Genomic DNA, 26,877 nt, shown 5'->3' with positions numbered 1-26,877 from the left:
GCATGGTGGCATGCGCCTATAATCCCAGATACTCAGGAAGCTGAGGCAGGAGAATTGCTTGAACCTGGGAGGCGGAGGTTGCAGTGGGCCAAGATCATGCCATTGCACTCCAACCTGGGCAACAACAGTGAAACTCCTTCTCACAAAAAAAAAAAGAAAAAGAAAAAAAAAAGAAAAAAACAATATTGGAGTAGGAAGTGTTTTTCTAAAATATGATACAAAACTGATAAAAGAAAAGATTAATAGATTGATGAATTCAGATACCTAAACATTTCTTCTTGGGAGGAAAACACTGAATGGAAAGTCAAAAGGCAATTAAAATAATTATAATTCATATCATAGATGAAGGTTAATTTTCTTCATATATGAAGAGCTTTTATACATCAATAAGACAAACGTCATCAACCCAAAATTTCTTTTTGATGATAAAGGATATGAACTAACAGTTCACAGAAAAGCAAAAATGATGCCTCTTAAACATGAAAAGATGTTCAACTTCATTTGTAATGAGTAAAGCAAATTAAAATGGCACTGAAGTACCATTTTCACCTATTGGATTGGTAAAGTTAACCATTTTGTTAACACTGTGTTTTTGATCTGTCATGTATTGCTGGTGGAGTGTACATTGATACAAGCTGCCAACAGAGGAATTTGGCAATATCTGTCAAAGGTGAAATTGCACATAGCCTTTGCCTCAGAGGTTCCACTTGTAGAAATTTATCCAACAGACATGTTTGCATATGTATGAAATGATATATATGCAAAGATGTTCATTATAGTATTGTTTACAATAGCAAAAGATAGGGAAAAACTAAATTTCAGTCATTAGAGACTAAATACATTATGATACATCCATATCATGGGATACTGAGTAGATATTAAAAAGAATGAAAAAGAATGAGTAGGCTTTTATATGTTTTTAAGGATTGAAAAATAATAGCTTTTTTGAAATACCATAAAACTCACCTTTTTAAAGTGTACAACCCAGTGCATTTTAGTATATTCACAGACTGTGCAACTATCACCACTATCTGATTTCAAAACATTTTCATCCCCATTAAAATAAAACTCATTAGTAGTCATTCTTTAGTCCTAATCTCTTACCTGTACTGGTTCTACTCTCTCTGCCCTAGGCAACCACTAATCTACTTTATATTTGTATAGATTTGCCTATTCTGGACATTTCATATAAATGGAATAATATAATATGTAGTCCTTTGTAACCGACTTCTTTTATTTACCATAGTGTATTCATGATTGATCCGTGTTCTAGCATGTATCATTACTGCATTCCTTTGTATTACCAAATAATATTCTGGTGTATGAATATACTACATTTTGTTGATTTATTCATCTGTTTATGGACAATTGGGTTGTTTCCACTTTATGAATATTGCTGCTATTGTAAGTAATGCTGCTATGAACATTCATGTACAAGTTTTTGTGTGAACTTATGTTTTTAATTCCCTTGGGGATATACCTAGAAGTGGAATTACTAAGTCATCTAGTAACTCTATATTTAGCCTTTTAAGGGACTGCCAAACTTTTTCTAAAGCAGCTGTATCATTTCATATCCCCACCAACATTGTATTGACGTTCCAATTGTTCCATATGCATGTCAACACTAGCTATTACCCTTTTATTATAGCCATCTCAGTGGAAGCGAACTGGTATCTCATTTTGGTTTTGATTTGCATTTCCCTGATGACTAATGATGTTGAGTATCTCTTCTTGTGCTTATTGGCCTTTTATAAATGTCCTTTGGAGAAACAATTCGAATTTTTGCCTTTTTTTTTTTTTTGAGACGGAGCCTCGCTTGTGGCCCAGGCTGGAGTGCAATGGCGCGATCTCGGCTCACTGCAAGCTCTGCCTCCCGGGTTCACACTATTCTCCTGCCTCAGCCTCCCGAGTAGCTGGGACTACAGACGCCTGCCACCACGCTCGGCTAATTTTTTTGTATTTTTAGTAGAGACGGGGGTTTCACCATGCTGCCAGGATGGTCTCGATCTCCTGACCTTATGATCCACCCGCCTCAGCCTCCCAAAGTGCTGGGATTACTGGCATGAGCCACCGCGCCTGACCATTTTTGCCCATTTTTAATTGGATTGTTTGTCTTTTTATTACTGAGTTGTAAGAATATGTATTCTAGATACAAGTCCCTTATCTAATATATGATTTTCAAATATTTTCTCCCATTCTGGTATTGTCTCTTTACTTCCTTGGTGGTGGTGTTTAGAGCACAGAAGTTTTCTGGGTACAGCGTAGGTGCATGTGCATATATTTATGACGTATATGAGATGTTCTGATACACGCATGCAATGAGTAACAAACACATATAAAATGGGGTATTCATCCCCTCAAGCATTTATCCTTTGTGTTACAGATAATCCATTTATACTCTTTTAGTTATTTTTAAATGTATGATTAAGTTATTATTGACTATATTCATCCTGTTGTGCTATGAAATACTATGTCTTATTCATTCTGTTTTTTTGTACTCCATCTTGTTTTCTTGAATAAATGCTTCCTAGATTGCTGCAAACTTTTGTTTGATTTCCAGATTTCTGGAAAAAGATGGTTCTTACAATTTCTGCCCGTTTTCTCATGGTTTTTACAGAGAGAATTTTAGAGGTCTTACTGCACCATTTGCACTGATATCCCTTCAGCAGATATTCTTGAATAAATCCTTCTTAATTTGTGGTATGCCCTTTGGTCAATTTCCAGAGTATTTCAATGGCTATTTTTTGATACTTTTGTCAGTTTTATCATTGCTTTCTGAGGAAAGGATTTGCTGAGCTTCTCACACAGTCATTCTAGAAGTCATGCCCATCCATCTTAGAATTTAATGCCCAGCTAAACTATAACCCCACTCAAGATATAGGGAAAAATACATTTTTTAGACATAAATAGTCAAAACACTTTTGCCATCCATTAACTTCACTAAAAGTTATACTAGTGGTTATATACTTTAGCAGGATGAAAAAAAAAATCCAGAGGGAAGCAAGACTTTGGATACAAGAAACAATAATAAATGTCAAATCCTCTATCACTGAGTAGTAGTGACAGGAATTGGGAGACTTTTAATGAGATCCTTTTCTATCTGGGACCATATATTTGATGAATGTGGTATAAAAATGATATCCTAATGATCATATCTAAAGCATACTAGTAGTGCAATTAAGATCTTGTGTGGCAATCCCATGAGTCCTTTTGTGAAAAGTGGTAACTCGGGCTGGGCACAGTGGATCACTTGAGGTCAGGAGTTCGAGACCAGCCTGGCCAACATGGTGAAACCCCGTCTCTACAAAAAAGACAAAAGAATTAGCCGGGCATGGTAGAACATGCCTGTAACCCCAGCTACTTAAGAGGCTGAGGCAGGAGAATCACTTGAACCTGGGAGGCGGAGGTTGCAGTGAGCCGAGATTGCGCCGCTGTATTCCAGCCTGGGCGACAGAGCAAGAGCCTCTGTCTGGGGAAAAAAAAAAAAAAAAAAAAGATAACTCATGTTTAATGGTGGAAAAAGTATATTCCTGAATAATAAATGCTTTGTCTTTAACAGGTGAGAGGTATGACGTGTGCCTCCTGCGTACATAAAATAGAGTCGAGTCTCACAAATCACAGAGGGATCCTGTACTGCTCCGTGGCCTTGGCAACCAACAAAGCACATATTAAATATGACCCAGAAATTATTGGTCCCAGAGATATTATCCATACAATTGAAGTAAGTGCCAAGAATTTATGTTTCTGTGTTCTTACCTATTTAATCAGCATTCCCGTGAATCATTTCTGGTTTGCATCAGATAGAGGCAATGAAAAAAAAAATCTAACTCCCTTGAATATTTCAAACAAGATCTGTCTCAAAATTTAATGTAAATGTGTCTGCATTTTTTTTTTTTTGGTCTTTTTCAGGAAAAGTTAGGCAAAGGTACATTTACACTATTAATCAGGAGCAAACAAGTTAGAACCACAAAACATGCAAAATATTTAGAAAATGAAAATAAAGTATAATTTGTTATAAATAAGATTCATAGTAGTTACTAAGAAAGTGAAGAATCCTGCTTGATGGCTTTTTGTTTGTTAGGTCAAAACAAAAGACCTATTTTTAAGTTAAAGTAAGAAATTTAAAAGACCAAACCCAGCTGGACATGGTGGCTCATGCCTATAATCTCAGCATTTTGGGAGGCCTAGATGGCAGAATCACTTGAGGCCAGGAGTTCAAGACCATCCTGGGCAACATAGTGAGACCCTGTCTCTGCAACAAAAATGAAAATAATTAGCCAGGTGTGGCGCCACACACCCATAGTGTTAGTCACACGAGAAGCAGAGGTAAGAGGATTGCTTAAGCCCAGGAGTTCAAGGTTACCATGAGAGAGACCCTGTCTCTAAAACAAACGACACAACCCTTTCTTTGTGACAGATTCATCCTGTGTTCTTCAATAAATCTTAAGTGGTAATACATGTGAATGTATTTTAAAAGTTTCAGTATGCTATAGAATTGGTGTTCAAGTGATTTAAAGCATCTTAATGGTTCAATTAAGATCCTATTAGTATAGATGACATTACCATTACCATTTTTGTGAAACTAGTGTTACTGAGTACCTACTATGTGCCGGTTACCAAGACTGCAAAGCTTCAACCCTTAATTGCCACAGCAATGTGGTCATACTCATTATGGAGGTGAGGAAACTCAGATTAAGAGAAGTTAAGTTACTTACCAGAGTCACATAGCTAGTAACTGTCATAACTGGGATTTGAGCCTAATTACTCTGACTCCAAAGCTCACGCTTGTTCTATTCACTGTGCACTGCCAACAAATGTAAGATGGCAGCATTTCCCCTAGCAGTTGGAAATATAATGTGTATTACTATCTATGGTCAGATAAGTCTTGCTTAGGGGTAGTTTCCTTTTTATACTTTGTTTTATTGGGGAAAATGATTTTTGTTCATGTTATTTTTCTGATAAAACAAAAATAAATACTGCATATACAAGGCCTTGAATAATCTATTTAGTATGGTGCTAGCTTTTTTTTTTTTTTTTTCCTGAGACAGAGTCTCACTCTGTTGCCCAGGCTGGAGTGCAGTAGCACGATCTCAGCTCACTGCAGCCTCCGCCTCCTGGGTTGAAGTGATTCTCCTGCCTCAGCTTCCCGAGTAGCTGGGATTACAGGCGCCTGCCCCTACACCCAGCTAATTTTTTATATTTTTAGTAGAGACGGGTGCTCTCGAACTCCTGACCTTGTGATTTGCCTGCCTCGGCCTCCCAAAGTGCCGGGATTACAGGTATGAGCCACCATGCCCAGCCTGGTGCTAGCTTTTATGGCCTATTAATGAGAACCTCTACTGAGGACAGTTGTACTTGAGTTAAACTGTTATATATAGGATAGGTATTAACTAGAATTAAGGAAATATTCACTTCTTTGATGAAAGTTTAGAAATAAAGGCAATCAAGAACAGGAAGCACATCTTCATCTTTGTATTCCCCAGAGTGACTTGCCCTCAGTAATGGAACTGTTCTTAATGACAATACCATGGCTTAGAATTTCTGTACACAACGTATGTTCACTGAAATAATTTTTTCTCATGAATTTCCTTAGAGCTTAGGTTTTGAAGCTTCTTTGGTCAAGAAGGATCGGTCAGCAAGTCACCTAGATCATAAACGAGAAATAAGACAGTAAGTACTTTAAGAGTGTCAGTAAGAAACAGATTTTGACTCCTTATTACAAGTTTAACATCCTTTTTGCATGTCAGTTTTTATAATATCATCCTTATACTGGATGAAACGGTCACAATGTGTATCTCTCTATAGTACATAGAATCTTTACCTGTTAGCTATTTATGACCATTATTTTTCTTTTTTTATTTTTTCCATATAAGATGGAGGCGGTCTTTTGTTGTGAGTCTGTTTTTTTGTATTCCTGTAATGGGACTGATGATATATATGATGGTTATGGACCACCACTTTGCAACTCTTCACCATAGTCAAAACATGAGTAAAGAAGAAATGATCAACCTTCATTCTTCTATGTTCCTGGAGCGCCAGATTCTTCCAGGATTGTCCATTATGAATTTGCTGTCCTTTTTATTGTGTGTACCTGTACAGGCAAGTGAATTGTTAGCAAATATATTTGTTAATAATGAAAAATAAGCAAAATTTGGCAGGCAAGGTTTTAATTTCAACTACAAAACTGATGTTGGCCAGAAGTCTGATCATTTTATGCCATATGCTTTACAAAAATAATCTTCAACTGAGTAGTTATTTAAGTAGATAATAGACGCCATTTAACCCCTAAGAAAGAGGTCAAGTTTTTTGGATTTGGTGTTTATATCTAGTACTGTATATAATGTTATTTTATTTTTAAATTTTTATTTATCTATTTTTTTTTTTTTTTTAGAGATGGAGTTTTGCTCTGTCACCCAGGCTGGAATGCAGTGGTACAAGCACAGCTGACTGCAGTCTTGAACTCCTGGGCTCAAGCAGTCCTTCTGCCTCAGCCTTCTGAGTAACTGGGACTTACAGGCGCTAGCCACTGCACCCAGCTCAATGACTTTATTTTTGTTATTTCTTCTTGGCACTTCAGTTCATTACTTTCTGTATGTTTTAAACTCTTTTTTCGAGATAAACTTTTACTGAGGAATAGAATACTTCTATCAAATAAATATTTTCCTTTATCTGATCCTTATAAAAGGCAATAATTATTTTAAAAAAATCTTAGTTTCTCTGTTTTAATGAAATAAGCTTTCCAGTTAAATTTACCAACAAAAACAGCCAACAGATTTCATAGCTTGTGATACACCACTTAGTTTGAGCTTTGGAAAGATGGGTGAGTTTTATACAAAAAAAAGTAATTCCTTTCCTAGTTCCTGTTTTTGCTGGCTTCAGAAAGAAAAATCTGCTTGGTGTGATGGCTCATGCCTGTAATCCCAGCTACTTGGGAGGCCGAGGCAGGAGGGTTGCTTGAGGCCAGGAGTTTGAGACCAGCCTGGGCAACATAGCAAGACCGTCTCTTTAAAAAAAAAAAAAAAAAAGGAAGAAACATCTGATTTTCCTTGTATTATGGAATATCCATTGGATCATAGATGATAGCCCCCACAGGCTTATGCAGCAATTTGAATACCTCCCTCTGCATGTACATCTATTGAAATACAAACATGATTGTTTTGGCTTAATCTCCTTTTAGTGTTTATGGGTTAGCTAAAAGCCAAAGAAAGTGACTATTGATACTTTAAGTTATTGAGATATATATGAATTTTTAAAAATTCATTGATTATCATTCCTATATTGCAGTTTTTCGGAGGCTGGTACTTCTACATTCAGGCTTATAAAGCACTGAAGCATAAGACAGCAAATATGGACGTACTGATTGTGCTGGCAACCACCATTGCATTTGCCTACTCTTTGGTTATTCTTCTAGTTGCAATGTATGAAAGAGCCAAAGTGAACCCTATTACTTTCTTTGACACACCCCCTATGCTGTTTGTATTTATTGCACTAGGCCGATGGCTGGAACATATAGCAAAGGTAAGGTAAGAAAGGGTGACATTTGTTAAAATGTTGGGTGGATAAATGACCGTAGTATTTTTTAGGCCAGTCATTGGAAATACATGTTTTTATGTAGTTAACCATTTACTGAAAGACGTATTTTCATTTTGGCAATATTTTAAGTTAAATATCCATTTAGAAGACTTACCAAATATGGAATTAATACTGTAGATTGTACAGTATGTCTATTTATTTTAAGAGAGACAAATGAGAAATACTTATCACTTGTTTACTTACATCACATTATTAATTGAAAATTGACATGACCACATGGTTTAAAATAATGATAGAAAAAATTCATCCATATTCCCTTGCTATAATGTAAATCATTTTCTAATTCCATTCTACATACCTTTCTATTTAACAAAGTTGCAAATGTAGTATTCATGCTACTTTGTACCCTTAACACTGTAAAGTTTTCCCCCATTTTTGCAGTCTAGATAATTATCTAATATTTCTGACTAAGTCTGTCATGTCAGTTTGCTTTAATTTACTAAACCATTCAGGTATTTTTCACCATTAGATTGTTTCTATTTTTTTATTTTTAGATAATCCTGCATTGAACATATTCATGTCTAATAGTCATTTCCATTGAGCTAATATCTTGGAAGACATTACAGAGGATGTGATTACTGGGTTAAAGGGCATAAATATTTCTCTGGTTCATGCTACAAGTTGTAACAGTTTTTGCCAGCAGGGGTATGTCAGTGAAGTATTTTTACTACAACTTCACCAGCATTGCATCCCCCCCAAATTCTTGCTAAGTTAATAGACATTAAATGGTATTACAGGGTTACTTTAGTTTGTGTTTCTTCCATTAATGGTGGGGATAAACATTTTTTCATCATCGGATGTTTATATTTCCTTTTGAATAATTTGCCTGTATATGTCCTTTGCTTGTGTGTTTATTGGGTTCCTCATGTTTTTCTTATTAATTTATATAATTTCTTCATAAATTATCCCTAATAATACTTTTAAAAATATTTTGTGTACTTTTAGGCTGGGCATGGTGGCTCATGCCTGTAATCCCAGCACTTTGGGAAGCCGAGGTGGGCGGATCACAAGGTCAGGAGTTTGAGACCAGCCTGGCCAACATGGTGAACCCCATCTCTACTAAAAATACAAAAATTAGCCAGGCGTGTAATCCCAGCTACTCGGGAGGCTGAGACAGGAGAATTGCTTGAACCCAGGAGGCAGAGGTTACAGTGAGCCGAGATCACGTGACTGTACTGCATCCTGGGTAACAGAGTGAGACTCTGTCTCAAAAAAATAAATAAATAAAAAATAAAACATTTTGTGTACTTTATCTTTTTGAAGTGCAACATTTTCTAGTGAAACATTTTGAAGTAAAACATTCAAACATTTTGAAGTGAAACATTTTCATATTAATTTTTGGACAAATTAATATTCCTAAAGCTGTCTTTTGGGTAAATGCTAAAGATTGTATTTTTATTTTAGTTAAGACCTGAACTTTTTCTTCCTTAGCATTTTCAATGTGTTTGTTTTAATTTATAGGGCAAAACATCAGAGGCTCTTGCAAAGCTAATTTCACTACAAGCTACAGAAGCAACTATTGTAACTCTTGATTCTGATAATATCATCCTCAGGTATTTATCTTCCCTCTTCCCTCTTCTCTTTTTCTTAACTTCTTAAAAATTTCAGATATACACAGAAGTAGAAAAAGGACTATCATGAATTCACATAATCTGTCTCCCAGATATAAAAATTATCCACATTTTACCATGCTTCATCTATCCATTTTATCTTTCTTTCTTGTTGCAGTAGTATTAAACCAAATGTCAGTCATATTGTTTTACTGCTAAATATTCTGTATTATCTCTAAAAAGGATATATTCTGATATAACTATACTACCATATTGTACCTAACAAAATGAACATTAATTCCTTAATGTCACCTAAGACCCAGTTCATATTCATGTTTCTCCTGTTGTCTCCAAAATGTTTTAAGTCTCTTTGCCTGAAATAGAATTCAAACAAGATCCATGCATCATCGCATTTGACTATCATATGACTTATGTTCTTTTAATCTAAAACAGTACCTCCCTTCTTTCTTTTCATTCTCCTTCCTTCCCTCCTCCCCCCAAAACAATTGACTTGTTGAAGAAATAGCCATCAGTTGTTCTGTAGAATATCCCACAATCTGAATTTATCTCTTTGCTTCCTTTTGGTTTCATTTAACTTGTTCTATAACTCCTGTGTTACTTGTAAATTGGAAGATAAAGCTAAAGACTTGATTAGATTTCAATCTTTTGTATTTCTCATTTTTATACTCATAAAATTGTTTAGGCAAAGTTACATAATAAATAAAGTTTTAGTTAAATGAAACCTATTACATTATTTTTTAAAACTTTCATTTTTTAACTTAATGACTGTTCAAAAAAATATTTAGAGTGCCTACTTTGTGCTAGCTACTGTGCTGTTCATTAACAGTAAGCAAGACTGACATACTAGTTCCTAGCTTAAATGTTGGTTCTAGCTTCCATTGGTAGTAATTATGGAGCCACAAGCTTGACGTGAACTAAAGAGCTTGCATGGAGAGGTCAGGGTAGGAAGCATATTATAATGGTGCTTTTTATGTTAACTTATATCCAGTGAAGAACAAGTGGATGTGGAACTTGTACAACGTGGAGATATCATTAAAGTAGTTCCAGGAGGCAAATTTCCAGTGGATGGTCGTGTTATTGAAGGACATTCTATGGTAGATGAGTCCCTCATCACAGGTATGTTCTTTCAAAGGATCATGACCAAAATGTTAAGAAGAATAGACATGAAAGATGAAGCATTTTTTGTAGAAGCTATGAATACATAAATTATGAACAAAGAAAATAAGTTCTTTTAAGACTGTATTAAATCAGTTTCCTCAGATTTACTTTGTGGCTTTAGTTATGCTATTAGTCCATTTTCACATTGCTATGAAGAAATACCTGAACCTGGGTAATTTATAAAACAAAGAAGTTTAATTGACTCACAGTTCCATATGTCTGGGGAGGCCTCAGGAAACTTGTAATCATGGTGGAAGAAAAGGGGAAGCAAGGACCTTCTTCACAAGGCAGCAAGAGAGAGAAGTGCTAGCAGGGGAAATGCCAGATGCTTATAAAACCATAAGGTTTCATGAGAACTCACTATCATGAGAACAACATAGGGGAAACCGCCCCCATGATTCAATCACCTCCCCTCCTCGACATGTGGGGATTACAATTTGAGATGAGATTTGGGTGGGGACACAGAGCCAAACCATATCATCCCACCCTTGACCCCTTCCAAATGTCATGTCTTTTCACATTTCAAAACCAATCATGCCTTCCCAACAGTCCCCCAAAGTCTTATTTCAGCATTAACTCAAAAGTCCACAATCTAAACTTTCATCTGAGACAAGTCAAGTCCCTTCCACCTATGAGACTAAAATCAAAAACTATTTCCTTCCAAGATACATTGTGGGTACAGGCATTGGATAAATGCTCTCGTTCCAAATGGGAGAAATTGGCCAAAACAAAGGGGCTACAGGCCCCATGCAAGTCTAAAATCCATTGGGGCAGTCATTAAATCTTAAAGCTCCAAAATGATCTCCTTTGACTTCATGTCTCACATCCAGGTCATGCTGATGCAAGAAGTAGGCTCCCAAGGTATTGGTCGGATCCACCCCTATGGCTTTGCAGGGTACAGCCCCCCCAAAATGGCTGCTTTCACAGGCTGGTGTTGAGTGTCTGTGGCTTTTCCAGGTGCACAGTACAAGCTGTTGGTGAATCTCTACCATTCTGTGGTCTGGAGGATAGTGGCCCTCTTCTCACAGCTCCACTAGGCAGTGCCCCATTGGGGACTCTGTGTAGGGGCTCCATACTCACATTTCCCTTCTGTACTGCCCTAGCAGAGGTTTTCCATGATGGCTCCTCCCCTGCAGCAGACTTCTGCCTGGACATCCAGGCATTTCCATACATCCTCTGAAATCTAGGCAGAGATTCCCAAACTTCAGTTCTTTACTTCTGTGCACCTGCAGGCCCAACACCACGTGGAAGTTGCCAAGGCTTGGGGCTTGCACCCTCTGAAGCAATGGCCTGAGTTGTACCTTGACCCCTTTTAGCCCTGACTAGAGCTGAAGCTGCTAGGATGCAGGATACCATGTCACTGAGGCTGCACAGAGCATCAGAGGCCCTGGTTCCCAGCCCCCAAAATCATTTTTTCTCCTAGGCCTCAGGGCCTGTGATGGGAGGGGCTGCTGCCAAGATCTCTGACATGTCCTGGAGATGTTTTTCCCATTGTCTTGGTGATTAACATTTGGCTCCTCCTTACTTGTGCAAATTTCTGCAGCCAGCTTGAATTTCTCCCCAGAAAATGGGTTTTTCTTTTCTATTGCATTGTCAGGCTGCGAATTTTCGAAGCCTTTATGCTCTGCTTCCCTTTTAAATGTAAGTTCCAGTTTCAAACCATCTCTTTGTGAACACATAAAACTGAATGCTTTCAGAATAATGCAGGTCACGTCTTGAATGCTTTGCTGCTTAAAAAATTTCTTGTGCCAGGTATCATAAATCATCTCTCTCAAGTTCACTATTCCACAGATCTCTAGGGTGGGGGCAAAATGCCACCCATCTCTTTTCTAAAGCATAGCATGAGGGACCTTTACTCCAGTTCCCAATAAGTTCCTCATCTCCATCTGAGACCACCTCAGCCTGAACTTCATTGTCCACATGACTATCAGCATTTTGATCAAAACCATTCAACAAGTTTGGCTGGGTGCAGTGGCTCGTGTCTGTAATCCCAGCACTTTTGGGAGGCCGAGGCTGGTGGATCACTTAAGGTCAGGAGTTTGAGACCAGCCTGACTAACATGGTGAAACCCCTTCTCTACTAAAAATATAAAATTAGCTGAGTTTGGTGGAGCATGCCTGTACTCCCAGCTACTTGGGAGGATGAGGCAGAAGAATCACTTGAACTCAAGAAGCAGGGGTGGCAGTGAGCCGAGATTGCGCCATTGCACTCCAGCCTGGGCAAGAAGTGCGAAACTCTGTTACAGAAACAAAAAACAAAAAAAAAGCCAAAACCATTCACCAAGTTTCTATGAAGTTCCAAACTTTCCCACATTTTCCTGTCTTTTTCTGAGCCCTCCAAACTGTTCCAGCCTCTGCCCATTACCCAGTTCCAAAGTCGCTTCCACATTTTCAAGTATCTTTATAGCAGTGCCCTACTCCCTGTGGTAACAACTTACTCCATTTACTACATTAGTCGGTTTTCACACTGCTCTAAAGAAATATCCAACACTGGGTAATTTATGAAGGAAGGAGGTTTAACTGATTCACAGTTCTGCATGACTGGGAAGGCCTCAGGAGACTTAAAATCTTGGCAGAAGGTGAAAGGGGCAACGACCTTCTTCATAAGGCAACAGAGAGAAGTGCCAGCAGGGGAAATGCCAGACACTTACAAAACCATCAGATCTTGTGAAAACTCACTCATCACAAGAACAGCATGGGGAAAATGCGCCCCCATAACTCAGTCACCTGCCTCCCTTGACATGTGGGGATTATAGGTCCCTCCCTCAACATGTGGGGATTACAATTAGAGGTGAAACTTGGGTGGGGACACAGAGCCAAACCATATCAACTATTGAAGGCTTTTATCACTGGAGATTATTAGCTACTAGAATGCATAACCAAAGGAAGTTGTCTGTTTCCTGTAGACTTGATGGACTTTGGCAGATTTTCCTGGGCAAATACCTATTCTGTCTTTCTGCTATAAAGACTGGTCTAATCTGAGCTATGATACGAGTCCAGGTTTTCCACATCAGGGTCTACTCTAAGGGAATAAGCCTGGCATAGTTTTAGAAATCTTAGGTAAAATCTGAAGCAGAACCAAAATGATACCTTTCCCATCTCAACTCTCTGATAGTCCTAGAAGAAACTCAGTTTATGAACCATGTGGAAGTAATGTAGGACTGTGTGTTTCTTCCTTTATTTTATTTTATTTCTTTTTTGAGACAGGGTCTTACCCTGTCACCCAAGCTGGAGTGCAGTGGCACAATCTCGACTCATGGTATCCTCTGCCTCCTGGGCTCAAACAATCCTCCCACCTCAGCCTCCCGTGTACCTGGGACTACAGGTGCATGCCACCATGCCTGGCTAACTTTTGTATTTTTTTGTACAGATGGGGTTTTGCCATGTTGCCCAGGTTGGTCTTGAACTGCTGAGCTCAAGCCATCTGTCTGCCTCAGCCTCCCAAAGTGCTAGGATTACAGGCATGAGCCACTGTGCCCAACGAGACTGTGTGCTTCTCAATAGGGGTGCTATTGCCAGTTTGGATGGGGCAATTCTTAGTTCTGGGGGACTCTCTTACACACTGTAGTACAATTCAGTGAGCCTGACCCTGGCACTGGCACACTAAATCGAAGTAGTAGCACCCCCTTCCCCATCCCGTGCAGTCATTATTACAAACAAAAACTCCCTCCCACATTTCTAAATGTTCCTTGAGAACAGGTTAAGAACCGATGTTCTAGGACTAGGGTGAAACTCTAAAAGTATCTGCCAACAAGAGCTACCATACAGGTTTTTCCCGTTCAAGGTTTATATTCCTGGCTTTGGCCTAGAATTGATACAAGGGAAAGGGGAAAGCAACTTTTACCTAGGCATTTGTTCAAATTCTATTTTATATCTAGATATTTTTGGCAAGTAACAAATAATGATATGTTTCATGATAGTGATCATTTATGCTCCTTAAATGTATCTCTACTCTCCATACAGGGGAGGCAATGCCTGTGGCTAAGAAACCTGGCAGCACAGTGATTGCTGGTTCCATTAACCAGAATGGGTCACTGCTTATCCGTGCAACTCATGTTGGAGCAGACACAACCCTTTCTCAAATTGTCAAACTTGTGGAAGAGGCACAAACATCAAAGGTAACTTAACTCCCTAGGAGAAACAAACTATTTTCTTTAAAGCCTTCTCAGTATAAATCTTCACCTAGTTTTTACGTTTTCCGATAAAAATTTTAGTTGCATTAATATGGAGTTTGTGTGTTTTTGCTTTGAGACAGGGTCTCACTCTGTTGCCCAGGCTGGAGTGCAGTGGCACCATCATGGCTCACTGCACTTGACCTCCTAAGTTCAAGCAATCCTTCTGCCTCAGCCTCCCGAGTAGCTGGGACTGTGTGTGAGCACATGCCCGCACACCCCGCTAATTTAAAAAAAATTTTTATACAAACAGGTCTCCCTAAGTTGCCCAGGATGGTCTCAAACTCCTGGACTCAAGCTATCATCCTGCCTTAGTCTCTCAAAGTGTTGGGATTACAGGTGTGAGCCACCACACCTGGCCATTAACATGAAGTTTGTTAAAATATTTCTATTTGTGCTAACTACTAAATATACTCTGCATTCAGTATCAGAAAAGACTTTGATATGCTTCTTATTATTGTTGTTATTTTTAATTCTAGGCTCCTATCCAGCAGTTTGCAGACAAACTCAGTGGCTATTTTGTTCCTTTTATTGTTTTTGTTTCCATTGCCACCCTCTTGGTATGGATCGTAGTTGGATTTCTGAATTTTGAAATTGTGGAAACCTACTTTCCTGTAAGTAACTTGTAATAACTCTTTACTATATGCAGAACAATTTGTGAGTCTTTTGCATTAGTAATTCAGTGGAAATAACTTTAATAATTACCAGGACCTTTAAAGGTTTGGAGTGGGAGGGTGATAAGAATAATATTTGCATTTTCATAAATATAAAAAATTTCCTTTTGGAGAAAAATTTTTATTATGACTTGTGATTTTTCAAAAACAAATACCAAACTTTTACATGTTATGCTTAGTCTCATTTCTGACATGGTTTTGCTTTCACAAAGGACTATAGATATATTGAGGAAAACCTCAGGATTTCAGCTCCGTCATTTACTGTCAATGTGATCTTAGACTACTTAATTGCTCTCTGAGCTTCAGTTTCCTCAACTATAAAGTGAAGTTTTAGTAATACCCATTTTGTGTAACTTAAGATTGTTGTGTAGGTTAAATAAGATAATATATTAGAAATAATTTATAATTTATTAAATACTTTACAAATATAGGATATTATTAGTGTCTGCTCATCTAGTTCTCTGATGCTGTCTATGGTGTTGTAAAGTGGTAAAGTGTAGAACTGGACTGTGCCTCAAATTAGATATATAAACTTTAAGTCATGTAACTTTTACTATCCTCAGTTCTCTTATCTGTAAAATAGGGAAAATAATACCTAAGATACAGGATTGGAATTAGTATAGGTGAAAGCATCTAACATATTGACAGATGCAGGTGACAGCCAAGGGTCCCCCAGTGAAACCCCTGAAGGTTGAAAACCTTTAAGCCTAAAACATCCTGAAGGTTGAAACACCAGACTGCTGGTCCCAGATGAAGCCTGCCCTACCCCCCAACGCCCCACTGATTCTTTCTAAATAATGTCCACCTATGCACTGGGAGGTTGGGGTGGGGCCCCGGGAAGTTCACCCCGTTTGTATAGGGGAGGAGTCTGGCCTGTCCTGTTCCTGGGTGGTACCTGGGGTTCAGTCGGTGAGGTGGAGAGCCTGTTAACAGGACTCAATCTCATTTTGCTGAGTTGTTTTTCCTTTTTCCGTTTTGGCCAACAAATTCCCTTCCCCCTCACCCTTCAAAGTGTCTGCAAACCTAATCTTTCCTGGCCGTGTGACAAGCATCTGTTCTTTTTCTACAACAACATGTGTACATCTATGAAGTTTATGGAAGCATAAGCCTAGAAATCTATGAAAGCCCCTTCCAGCTGTGTTTCCATATCCATCTGTAACTCTTGGATAAATATTGAAGTATTTGAGAACTTAATAAGAACCTAACACTGTAAAACTATTACTGATAAGAGCTGCAGTGAGCCATGATTTCACTACTGTACTACAGCCTGGGCAACAGAGCGAGACTCCTACTCACAGTAAATAAAGCCTTAGTTTGTTGTGTTTATTTATTTTATTTTTTATTCAGGAGGTACATGTGCAGGTTTGTTTGTTTGTTTGTTTGTTTGTTATTGAGGCAGAGTCTTGCTCTGTCACCCAGGCTGGAGTGCAGTGGCACAATCTCAGCTCACTGCAACTTCCACCTCCCAGGTTCAAATGATTCTCATGCCTCAGCCTCCCGAGTAGCTGGGATTACAGGCTTATGCCACCATGCCCGGCTAATTTTTGTATTTCTAGTAGAGATGGGGTTTCGCCATGTTGGTCAGGGTGATCTCAAATTCCTGACCTCAGGTGATCCACTTGCCTCGGCCTCCCAGAGTGCTGGGATAACAGGCGTGATCCACCGTGCCTGGCCCATGGGTGTATTGTTTATTACATGAGTATATTGGGTGATGCTGGAGTTTAGGCTTATGGTGACCCCATATCCCAAATAGTGAACATAGTACTCAATAAGTAGTTTTTCATCCCTTGCCCCCCTCCCTTCTTCTCACCTTTTGGAGGCCCCACTGCTCATTGATTCCCATCTTTATGTCCATGTGTAACCATTGTTTAGCTCCCGCTTATAAGTGAGAACATGTAGTATTTGATTTTCTGTTCCTACATTAAGTCACTTAGGATAATGACCTCCAGCTTCACCCATGCTACGCAAAGGACATGATTTCATTCTTTTTTTATGGCTGCATAGTATTCCATAGTGTATATGTACCACATTTCCTTTATCCAGTCCATCAATGATGGGCACCAGGGTGACTCCAAGTCTTTGCTATTGTGAAGAGTGCTGTGATAAACACACACGTGCAGTTGTCTTTTTGATAAAACAATTTAAAATAAATAAAGGAAAATCCTTTGAGTAGATATCCAGTAGTGGGATTGCTGGGTTGAATGGTAGTTCTATTTTAAGTTCTTGGAGAAATCTCCAGACTGTTTTCCATAGAGGTTGAACTGATTTACATTCCCACCAACAGTATATAAGTATTCCCTTTTCTCTGCATCATTGCCAACGTCTTGTTATTTTTTGACTTTTTAATTATAGCCATTCTGACTGGTGTGAAGGGGTATTTCATTGTGGTTTTAATTTGCATTTTCCTGATGATTAGTGATGTTGAGTAGTTTTTCATGTGTTTTTTGATAACTTGTATGTCTTCTTTTGAGAAGTGTCTATTTATGCCCTTTGCCCACTTTTAAATAGGGTTGTTTTATCCTTATTGATTTGATTTGTTTAAGTTTCATATAGAGCCTAGATATTAGTCCTTTGTTGGATGCATACTTAGGAAATATTTTCTCCCATTCTGTACGTCTGTACGTTCTGTGCTTATTCTGTTGATTGTTTCTTTTGTTGTGTAGAAGCTCTTTAGTTTAATTAAATCTCCTTTATTAATTTTTGTTTTTGTTGCAATTGCTTTTCAGGTCTTAGTCATAAATTCTTTCCCTAGGATAATGTCCAGAAGAGTTTTTCCTAGGTTTTCTTGGGGTTTTTATAGTTTGAGTTTTTACATTTAAGTCTTCAATCTATCCTTAGTTAATTTTTATATATGGTGAGAGATATGAGTACAGTTTCATTCTTCTGCACATGGCTAGGTAGTTTTCCCAGCACCATATATTGAATAGGGTGTCCTTTCCCCATTGTTTGTTTTTGTCAACTTTGTTGAAGATCAGTTGGTTGTAGCTGTGTGGCTTTATTTCTGGGCTCTCTATTTTATTCAATTGATTTACGTGGCTATTTTCGTATCAATACCATGCTGTTTTGATTACTATAATCTTTTAGTATAATTTGAAGTTGGGTAATGTGATGCCTCTAGTTTTATTCTTTTTGCTTAGGATTGCTTCGGCTATTTAGGTTCTTTTTCCGTATGAAATTTAGGATTGCTTTTTAAATTCTGTGACAGAAGACAGTAGTAGTTTTATAGGAATTGTGTTCAATCTATAGATTGCTTTGGACAGGATGGTAGTTAGGGTTAGGGTTAGACATGGAGAGAAGATCATCTCCTGCCAAACCCTTCCCCCACACCTACAGTGCTACAGATGCAGCAGTGGTATTTCCCACCAGGAGCCAGCTAACGCACACTTGGACAAAGCATATTTCATGCTTTACATGGTGGCTCCAGCCCTACTACAAGTGAGTCACATGCTGCTTGGGCTTTATCCAAGGGCAAGGCTCAACTTCTTCTCCCGACAGAGTGGCACTGTCCCAGCAAGGAGGGACAGACAAATCACTGAGTTGCCTGCTTTGGTCTGGGGGAAAAGACTAACCCAAACCCATTTTAGTGGTAGCTATCAGAGGGGCATACTCATGGGAACCAAAGGACAAAGTCCTTATGAAATGAAGGTCAGGAGCCCTACAACAAGGGCACAAAAGAGAAGCTGATCATGTTCTTGCCAGCACAGGATCAGGAATGGGAGTGCACCCTAATGTAATCTCTTCCCACCATGCCTGCATCAGGGCAGGTACTTCCACCTGACACCAACCTACCTGCTGTCTCTTACTCTTGAGTGCCATCTACTGGTCTGTATCCTGAACTGCATCATAAAATTTAAAATCTGCTAACAGAAAGGCTTAATTCTAGCCCTTAAGATAAGTCCACAGGGACCTCTGCACCCTAAACCCTACAGGAGATTGTCAGCTCTAATGGCTAATACCTCACTACAAAAAGCAGCATCTGAGAAACCTACAGCATGGAAGCTATCCACAACCAAGGAATCTGTACAGCACCTTGGTCCCCTAAAAGTACCAAAAACAAAGCTAAATAATCATACACAACATGCACCACAGTAAAGCACCCAAAGGAAAGAAAAGAAGGAAAGAAAAAGTCCCATGGAAATGATAGCAAATTCAAAAATAGGAAGCAAAAGTTCCCTTGGATGAGAAAGAATTAGTGCAAGAACTCCAGCAGTACAAAAAGTGTTTTCACAACACCAAAGGATTGTAATAGCTCTCTAGCAATGGCTCCTAAGCAGACTGAAATGTCTAGAATGACAGATAAGTAATTTAAAATATGGATTGCAAGGAAACCTCAATGAGATCCAAATGAAAGTTGAAATCCAGTATAAAGAAACCAGAAAAACAATTCAGGATATGCAAGATGAGGTAGCCATATTAAGAAAAAAAAAAAAAAAAAAAAATTGGAACTGCTGGAACTGAAAAATTCACTAAAGGAATTTCAAATCCAGAGAACTCCTGCAAAACATTATAGAAGATGACCATCCCCAAGGCACACAGGCATTAGAATATTCAAAGTCAATGCAAAAGAAAAAAGTCTTAAAGGCAGCTACAGAAAAGGGCCAAATTACCTACAGAGAAAACCCATCAGGCTAACCACAGACTTCTCAGTGGAAATGTTACAAAGCTGGAAGTGATTGAGAGCCTATTTTTAGTTTCCCTAAAGGAAAAAAAAATTGGCAACCAGGAATTTCATATACTGCCAAATTAAGCTTCATACATGGAGTAGAAACAAAGTCTTCTCCCAGACAAGCAAACAGTAAGGAAATTCGTCACCACCAGACCAGAGCTATAAGAAAGGTTCAGAGGAGTTCTGAACATGGAAACAAAAGAATGACACTTGCCACCACAAAAACATGTATAAATACAAAGCTCACAGACCCTATAAAGCAATTACACAATTGAGACTACAAAGAAACTAGCAAACACCACCATGAGGAACAAAACCTCATATATCAATATTAAACTTGAATGTAAATGGCCTAAATACTCCACTTAAAAGAGATAGAGTGGCAAATTGGAATAAAAAAACAAGATCCATCCTTTTGCTGTATCAAGAGACCCATCTCACAGGTAATAACTCATAGGCTCAAGGTGAAGGGATGGAGAAAGATCTGTCATGCAAATGGAAAACAAAGAGCAGGGATTGCTATTCTTGTGTTAGATAAAACAGAGTTTAAACCAACAATAGTTTTTAAAAAGGCAAAGAAGGGCACTACAAAATGATAAAGGTCTCAATTCAACAAGAAGATTTAACTATCTTAAATACATATGCACCCAACATTGGAGCATCTAGATTTATAAAACAAATACTGCTAGACCTACAAAAAGAGGTAGACTGCCATACAATAATAGTGGAGGACTTCAGTACCCCACTGACAGCACTAGAGAGATCATCAAGGACAAAAAGTAGCAAAGAAATTCTGCACTTAAATTGGATTCTCAACCAAGTGGACCTAATAGATATCTACAGAATACTCCACTCAATAATCACAGAATATACATTCTTCTTATATGAACACGGAACATTCCCTAACATTGACCATAGGCTTGGTCATAAAGCAAGTCTCAATAAATTAAAAAACAACTAGATCAGATCAGGCATCCTCCTACACTACAGTGGAATAAAATTAGAAATCAATACCGAGAGGAACTCTAAAAGCTGCACGAGTACAGGGAGACTAAACAACAAACTCCTGAATAAATTTTGGGTAAACAATGAAGTTAATGCATTTCTGCCGGGTGTGGTGGCTCATGCCTGTAATCCCAGCACTTTGGGAGGCCGAGGCAGGTGGATCACCTGAGGTCGAGAGTTCAAGACCAGCCTGGCCAACATGGTGAAACCCTGTCTCTACTAAAAATACAAAAATTAGCTGGGCATGGTGGCGCATGCCTGTAATCCCAGCTACTTGGGAGGCTGAGGCAGGAGAATCACTTGAACCCAGGAGCTGGAGGTTTCACTGAGCCTAGATTGCGCCGTTGCACTGCAGCCTGGGCAACAAGAACAAAACTCCGTCTCGGAAAAAAAAAAAATTATCTCTATTCCTGATGACATGATTCTATACCTAGAAAACCATAAAGATTTCTCCAAAAGGCTCCCAGACCAGATAAACTACTTCAGTAAAGTTTCAGGATATAAAATCAACATACAAAAATTATTAACATTTCTATATACCAACAGTGTCCAACTTGAGAACCAAATCAAGAACTCAATCCCATTTACAATAGTCACACACAAAACATACCTAGGAATACATTTAACCAAGGAGGTGAAAGATCTCTACAAAGAGAAACATAAAAAACTGATGAAAGAAACTGAAGAGGGCACAAACAAATGGAAAAACATTCCATGCCCATGGATTGGAAGCATTAATATTATTAAAACTACCATACTGTACAAAGCAATCTATAGATTCAACACAATTCCTATAAAACTAATGTCCTCTGTCACAGAATTAAAAAAGCAATCCTAAAATTAATATGGAAAAAGAACCTAAATAGCCGAAGCAATCCTAAGCAAAAAGAATAAAACTAGAGGCATCACATTACCTGACTTCAAATTTTACTAAAAGGCTATAGTAATCAAAGCAGCATGGTACTGATACAAAAATAGACATGTAAATCAATTGAACAAAATAGAGAACCCAGAAATAAAGCCACACACCTACAACCAACTGATCTTCAACAAAGTTGACAAAAACAAACAATGGGGAAAGGACACCCTATTCAATATATGGTATTATTATATGGGATTACAGACATGAGCCACCATGTCCAGCCCATTACTGTAATATTAAAAAGTTTCTTTAAATTATTCATGTCTGTTTAGTACACACTGAACAAAAGGATTGTTGAAAAGCTTTTTTTTTGTTTTTTTTGTTTTTCAAGACAGAGTCTCACTCCATTGCCCCAGCAGTAATGCAGTGGTGCAATCATGGCTCACTGCAGCCTCAAACTTCTGAGCTTAAGCGATTCTCTTACCTTAGCCTCCCGAGTAGCTGCGACTACAGACATGCACCACCATCCCTGGCTAATGTTTTGTGTTTTTTTGGGTTTTTTTTGAGATCGAGTTTTGCTCTTGTCACGCAGGCTGGAGTGCAGTGGCATGATCTTGGCTCACTGCAACCTCTGCCTTCCAGGTTCAAGCAATTCTTGTGCCTCAGCCTTCCAAGTAGCTGGAATTACAGGCATGTGTCACCATGCCCAGCTAATTTTTGCATTTTTAATAGAGATGAGGTTTCACCATGTTGGCCAGGCAGGTCTTGAACTCCTGACCTCAGGTGATCCACCCGCCTTGGCCTCCCAAAGTGCTGGGATTACAGGTGTGAGCCACCGTGCCCGACCATGCCTGACTAAAAAAAAATTTTTTTTGTAGCGATGAGGTCTTACCATGTTGCCCAGGGTGGTCTCAAACTCCTGGCCTCAAATGATCCTCCTGCCTTAGCCTCCAAAAGCACTGGGATTACAGATATGAGCCAGTGCACAGGCCAGCAAGTAGCTTGGAATGTGTTTCCTTCAGGAATTTTTCTCATGAGTTCAGGATGTCTTAGATTTCTTCTAAAACTACCAATTATATTGTTCCCACATGAGCGAACACTGAATGTCACTAAGAGTTTAATTAGTAGATATAGTTGGTTTACATTGTTATGTCCAAAAGGATTTTGTTGAAATATGACTAAGGTCCCTTTGCATGCCATGTGATTCTTTTTTCATTGTCTTTCAAGAATAGTGTGAAAGGCAGATTTATGGTTTTACTATACAGAGATTGAGACTTCTGTTTATTCAGTATCAAATTTTTTGAAAATTATGTTTCACGTTTGCAGCTATTTCTGAAGATCTCTAATAAAAACATTCATTCTCAATATGGAGCCCTTATATTCAGTCCATAGTTTGTAATTCTAGAATCTCAGTATGTCCTAATTTCTTATGTTCATAAAAGAAAGTGTTTTCTTACCTGTAACTAAAAAATATATGTAGGTAGCTAGGTAGGATATGTCACTTTTTAAATTGTGGTTTTATTTAAATAGTGTTAAGTTTTGTTTCTTTTGTTTTGTACAGCTCTAAATTAATAACGAAAATTTATGCCTTTCTTCTAAAGGGCTACAATAGAAGTATCTCCCGAACAGAAACGATAATACGATTTGCTTTCCAAGCCTCTATCACAGTTCTGTGTATTGCATGTCCCTGTTCACTGGGACTGGCCACTCCAACTGCTGTGATGGTGGGTACAGGAGTAGGTGCTCAAAATGGCATACTAATAAAAGGTGGAGAGCCATTGGAGATGGCTCATAAGGTAAGACAGTCCCCAGAACTAAAACTTGTCCCACCAAACTATCAGTATCACCCCTGTTGAGAAACACATACTCCTAAATTATGTCTCTGTGGTCCATGAGCTGAGTTGCTTCTAGGACTATCCAGAGATTTGAGGCAGGAAAGGTGTTATTTTGGTTCTGCTCCAGATTGGCCTTAGTTGCCTAAGATCCCTAAAACTACTCCAGGCCTATTCTATTAGAGCAGACCCTAATGTGGAAAACCTGGACTCCTATCCTAGCTCAGACTAGACTAGTCTTTATGGCAGAAAGACAGAATAAGTATTTGCCCAGGAAAATTTGCCAAACTCTAGCAGCCTTCTTATTTGTGTGTGACTTGTTTTCTTCACTGGGACCTTCAATTACAGTGCCATTTCTTTGCCTTTGCTGCCACCAGCCGACAGTTTGCAGCTATCATTTTAGGAATATAATCCTATCTCTGATCTCATATTACGCTTTCCATAATCATCACAAGGCTACATGACTTCAACTAAAACCATGTTTCTACTAGTATGTTCTTATTATGAGAATGTAAGCTATATACATAGGTATGTAGTAAACATAGAACATATCTTAGAACAAATCTGGAAACTCACCTAGCCAGAGAATACAGGCTAGTAATTTGTATAGACATTTTAAATTTTGATATAATTTCAAAATTAAAAGTTGCAAGACTAGCCTGGTGCAGTGGCTCACACCTGTAATCCCAGCACTTTGGGAGGCTGAGGCAGGCGGATCACGAGGTCAGGAGTTTGAGACCAGCCTGACCAACATGGTGAAACCCCGTCTCTACTAAAAATACAAAAATTAGCTGGGCGAGGTAGCGTGCCTGTAATCCCAACTACTCAGGAGACTGAGGCAGGAGAATAGCTTGAACCCGGGAGGCGGGGGTTGCAGTGAGCCGAGATAGCTATTTTTTCCCCTGTCCAGAATCATACTTTGTTGGTTTATTTTTTTCTTTTTTCTTTTCTTTTCTTTTCTTTTCTTTTCTTTTCTTTTCTTTTCTTTTCTTTTCTTTTCTTTTCTTTTCTTTCTTTCTTTCTTTCTTTCTTTCTTTCTTTCTTTCTTTCTTTCTTTCTCTCTTTCTCTCTTTCTCTCTTTCTCTCTTTCTCTTTCTTTCTTTCTCTCTCTCTTTCCTTCCTTCCTTCCTTCCTTCCTTCCTTCCTTCCTTCCTTCCTTCCTTCCTTCCTTCCTTCCTTCCTTCCTTCCTTCTTTCTTTCTTTCTCTTTCTTTCTTTCCTTTTTTTTTTTTTTTCATGAAGTCTTGCTCTGTGGCCCAGGCTGGAGTGCAGTGGTGCGATCTCAGCTTACTGCAAGCTCCACCCACCAAGTTCCAGCGATTCTCCTGCCTCAGCCTCCCGAGTAGCTGGGATTACAGGCATGCACCACCACACCCAGCTAACTTTTTATTATTGGTAGAGACGGGGTTTCACCATGTTGGCCAGGCTGGTCTCGATCTCCTGACCTCAGGTGATCCATCCACCTCGGCCTCTGAAAGTGCTGGTATTCTAGGCTTGAACCACTACATCTGGCCTTTTACCTTTATTCTTATAATCATTTCCCTACTGCCTAGATTTTCCCATCAGATCTATAATTCATTAGTATTGAAAGCCTTTCTTTTTTACCTTGAGGCACCAGAGGCGTCTTTTAATTACCTGTTAACAGTCAACCCTTAAAAATTAGCTCTGGTTGTTTAACATATATTCACAGTCATTCAGTATGAACAAACAGTTCAACATTGGCAGAGGAGAGCTATTATGTATAACTAAGAGTATTTCTTCTTTTATTTTCTCAAAGATCATCAGTTTTTTAAGTCAAATTAAGTCAAAGGTCAGTTTACTAAGAAACTAAATAGTCATCTGTTTGTCAAAACAGACCTTTTTCTTATTTCTGGAAAGATGATGTGGAGGATCATCAAGTCATTGTATCTTAATTTTCTTACAGGTAAAGGTAGTGGTATTTGATAAGACTGGAACCATTACTCATGGAACCCCAGTAGTGAATCAAGTAAAGCTTCTAACGGAAAGTAACAGAATATCACACCATAAAATCTTGGCCATTGTGGGAACTGCTGAAAGTAACAGTGAACACCCTCTAGGAGCAGCCATAACCAAATACTGCAAACAGGTACATTTTTCCCCTTGTTTATTAATGTAGTTATCTCCTGTAGGAATTCCCCGGATCAAATCCAGACTGGTGTTTGATTTGCATGTATGGTTGGTATGAGACTAAAAAGACTTGTATTTTCTCATTTAATTGTATGTAACTCATTTCTTCATACAGGCAAGTAAGTATACAGATGAAAACAAATGAACTATAATCCTGTCACACAGATAACTCCTGTTGACCAAAAAATTAAAATAGAAGTTGTACATATTTGTGGTAGGACAATTCAGATAGTTCAGAGAATTACATATTGAAAATTGTAAACCTCATTCCCTGCCCCCTTCCATAATTCCTTTCTCCAAAGTTTAACAACTATTAACCTATTAAGTCTTTTAAAATGACAGCTTTATTGAAATATAATTCATGTACTATAAAGTTCACATTTTTAAAGTGTATAATTCAATAATTTTAGTATAGTCATAAAGGTGTGCATCTGTTAACAGTTTTTAATGCATATAGCCACATATATGTATTTATCATATTTTAAACTTTATACAGAAAGGTCATACAATGATCAATCTTTGTTACCTTGCTTTTTTATTTTATTAAGTGAATTTTCCTGTCAGGAAATGCAGATCTGCCTCATTGTTTTTAATGGCTATATTGTACTCTATAATGTGATTGTTTGGTTTTTTTGGCTTTTACAGTATACACTCAACATCCTTATCAGTTTTTGCAAGTCTGTCTCTACATTAAATGCCTATCAATGCAATTGCTAAGTCAAAGGATGTATGCAGTTAAATTTTGATGAATCTTACCAATACCCATATGATGAGGATTACCAATACCCATGAGGGGTTATACCAATTTATACCTGCACCAAAAGTTATGAGTGCTCCTTTCCCCACATTCTTACTGACACTTTATTTTTATTTTCTCAATGTAATAGGTGAAAAACTATTTACTTGATGGTTTGCTTTGCATTTTCTTAATTATGAATAAAGTTGAGCATCTTTTTATATATTTATTGGCTATTTGAATTTCTTTTCCTCTAACCTGTTTGTATCCGTGACCTATTTTTCCACAGAATTGTTTGTCTTTTTCTTATTCATTTGCATGAGTTCTTTATGAATTGTCTCACACTAATTTTACACTTAAAATGTGGCAGTTTCTACCATTGGTGTTGCCATTTATTTATTTGTTCTTTCCCTTTTACCTATTACCTGTTACTGACCTGGCTTCCTTACACCAAAATCAAAC

General features: G+C 38.2%; 1 protein-coding gene across 2 annotated transcripts in view; it reads left to right on the top strand.

Moving 5' to 3' along the window:
- Positions 1-26,877, top strand: part of ATP7A (ATPase copper transporting alpha) — a 144,086-nt gene that overhangs the window by 99,559 nt on the left and 17,650 nt on the right. For both annotated transcript variants that reach the window (XM_007992136.3, XM_007992137.3), the window contains exons 7-16: positions 3,560-3,721; positions 5,594-5,670; positions 5,874-6,099; positions 7,285-7,518; positions 9,055-9,146; positions 10,153-10,280; positions 14,285-14,439; positions 14,973-15,107; positions 23,302-23,496; positions 25,456-25,638. In XM_007992136.3, the coding sequence (XP_007990327.2) occupies positions 3,560-3,721; positions 5,594-5,670; positions 5,874-6,099; positions 7,285-7,518; positions 9,055-9,146; positions 10,153-10,280; positions 14,285-14,439; positions 14,973-15,107; positions 23,302-23,496; positions 25,456-25,638 (1,587 nt within the window). The remainder of the gene's footprint in view (positions 1-3,559; positions 3,722-5,593; positions 5,671-5,873; positions 6,100-7,284; positions 7,519-9,054; positions 9,147-10,152; positions 10,281-14,284; positions 14,440-14,972; positions 15,108-23,301; positions 23,497-25,455; positions 25,639-26,877) is intronic.

The sequence above is a fragment of the Chlorocebus sabaeus genome, chromosome X (assembly GCF_047675955.1).
Source record: "Chlorocebus sabaeus isolate Y175 chromosome X, mChlSab1.0.hap1, whole genome shotgun sequence".
Lineage (NCBI taxonomy): Eukaryota > Metazoa > Chordata > Mammalia > Primates > Cercopithecidae > Chlorocebus > Chlorocebus sabaeus.
Note: the sequence above shows the minus strand (reverse complement) of the source record. Positions and strands in the feature narration are given on the sequence as shown.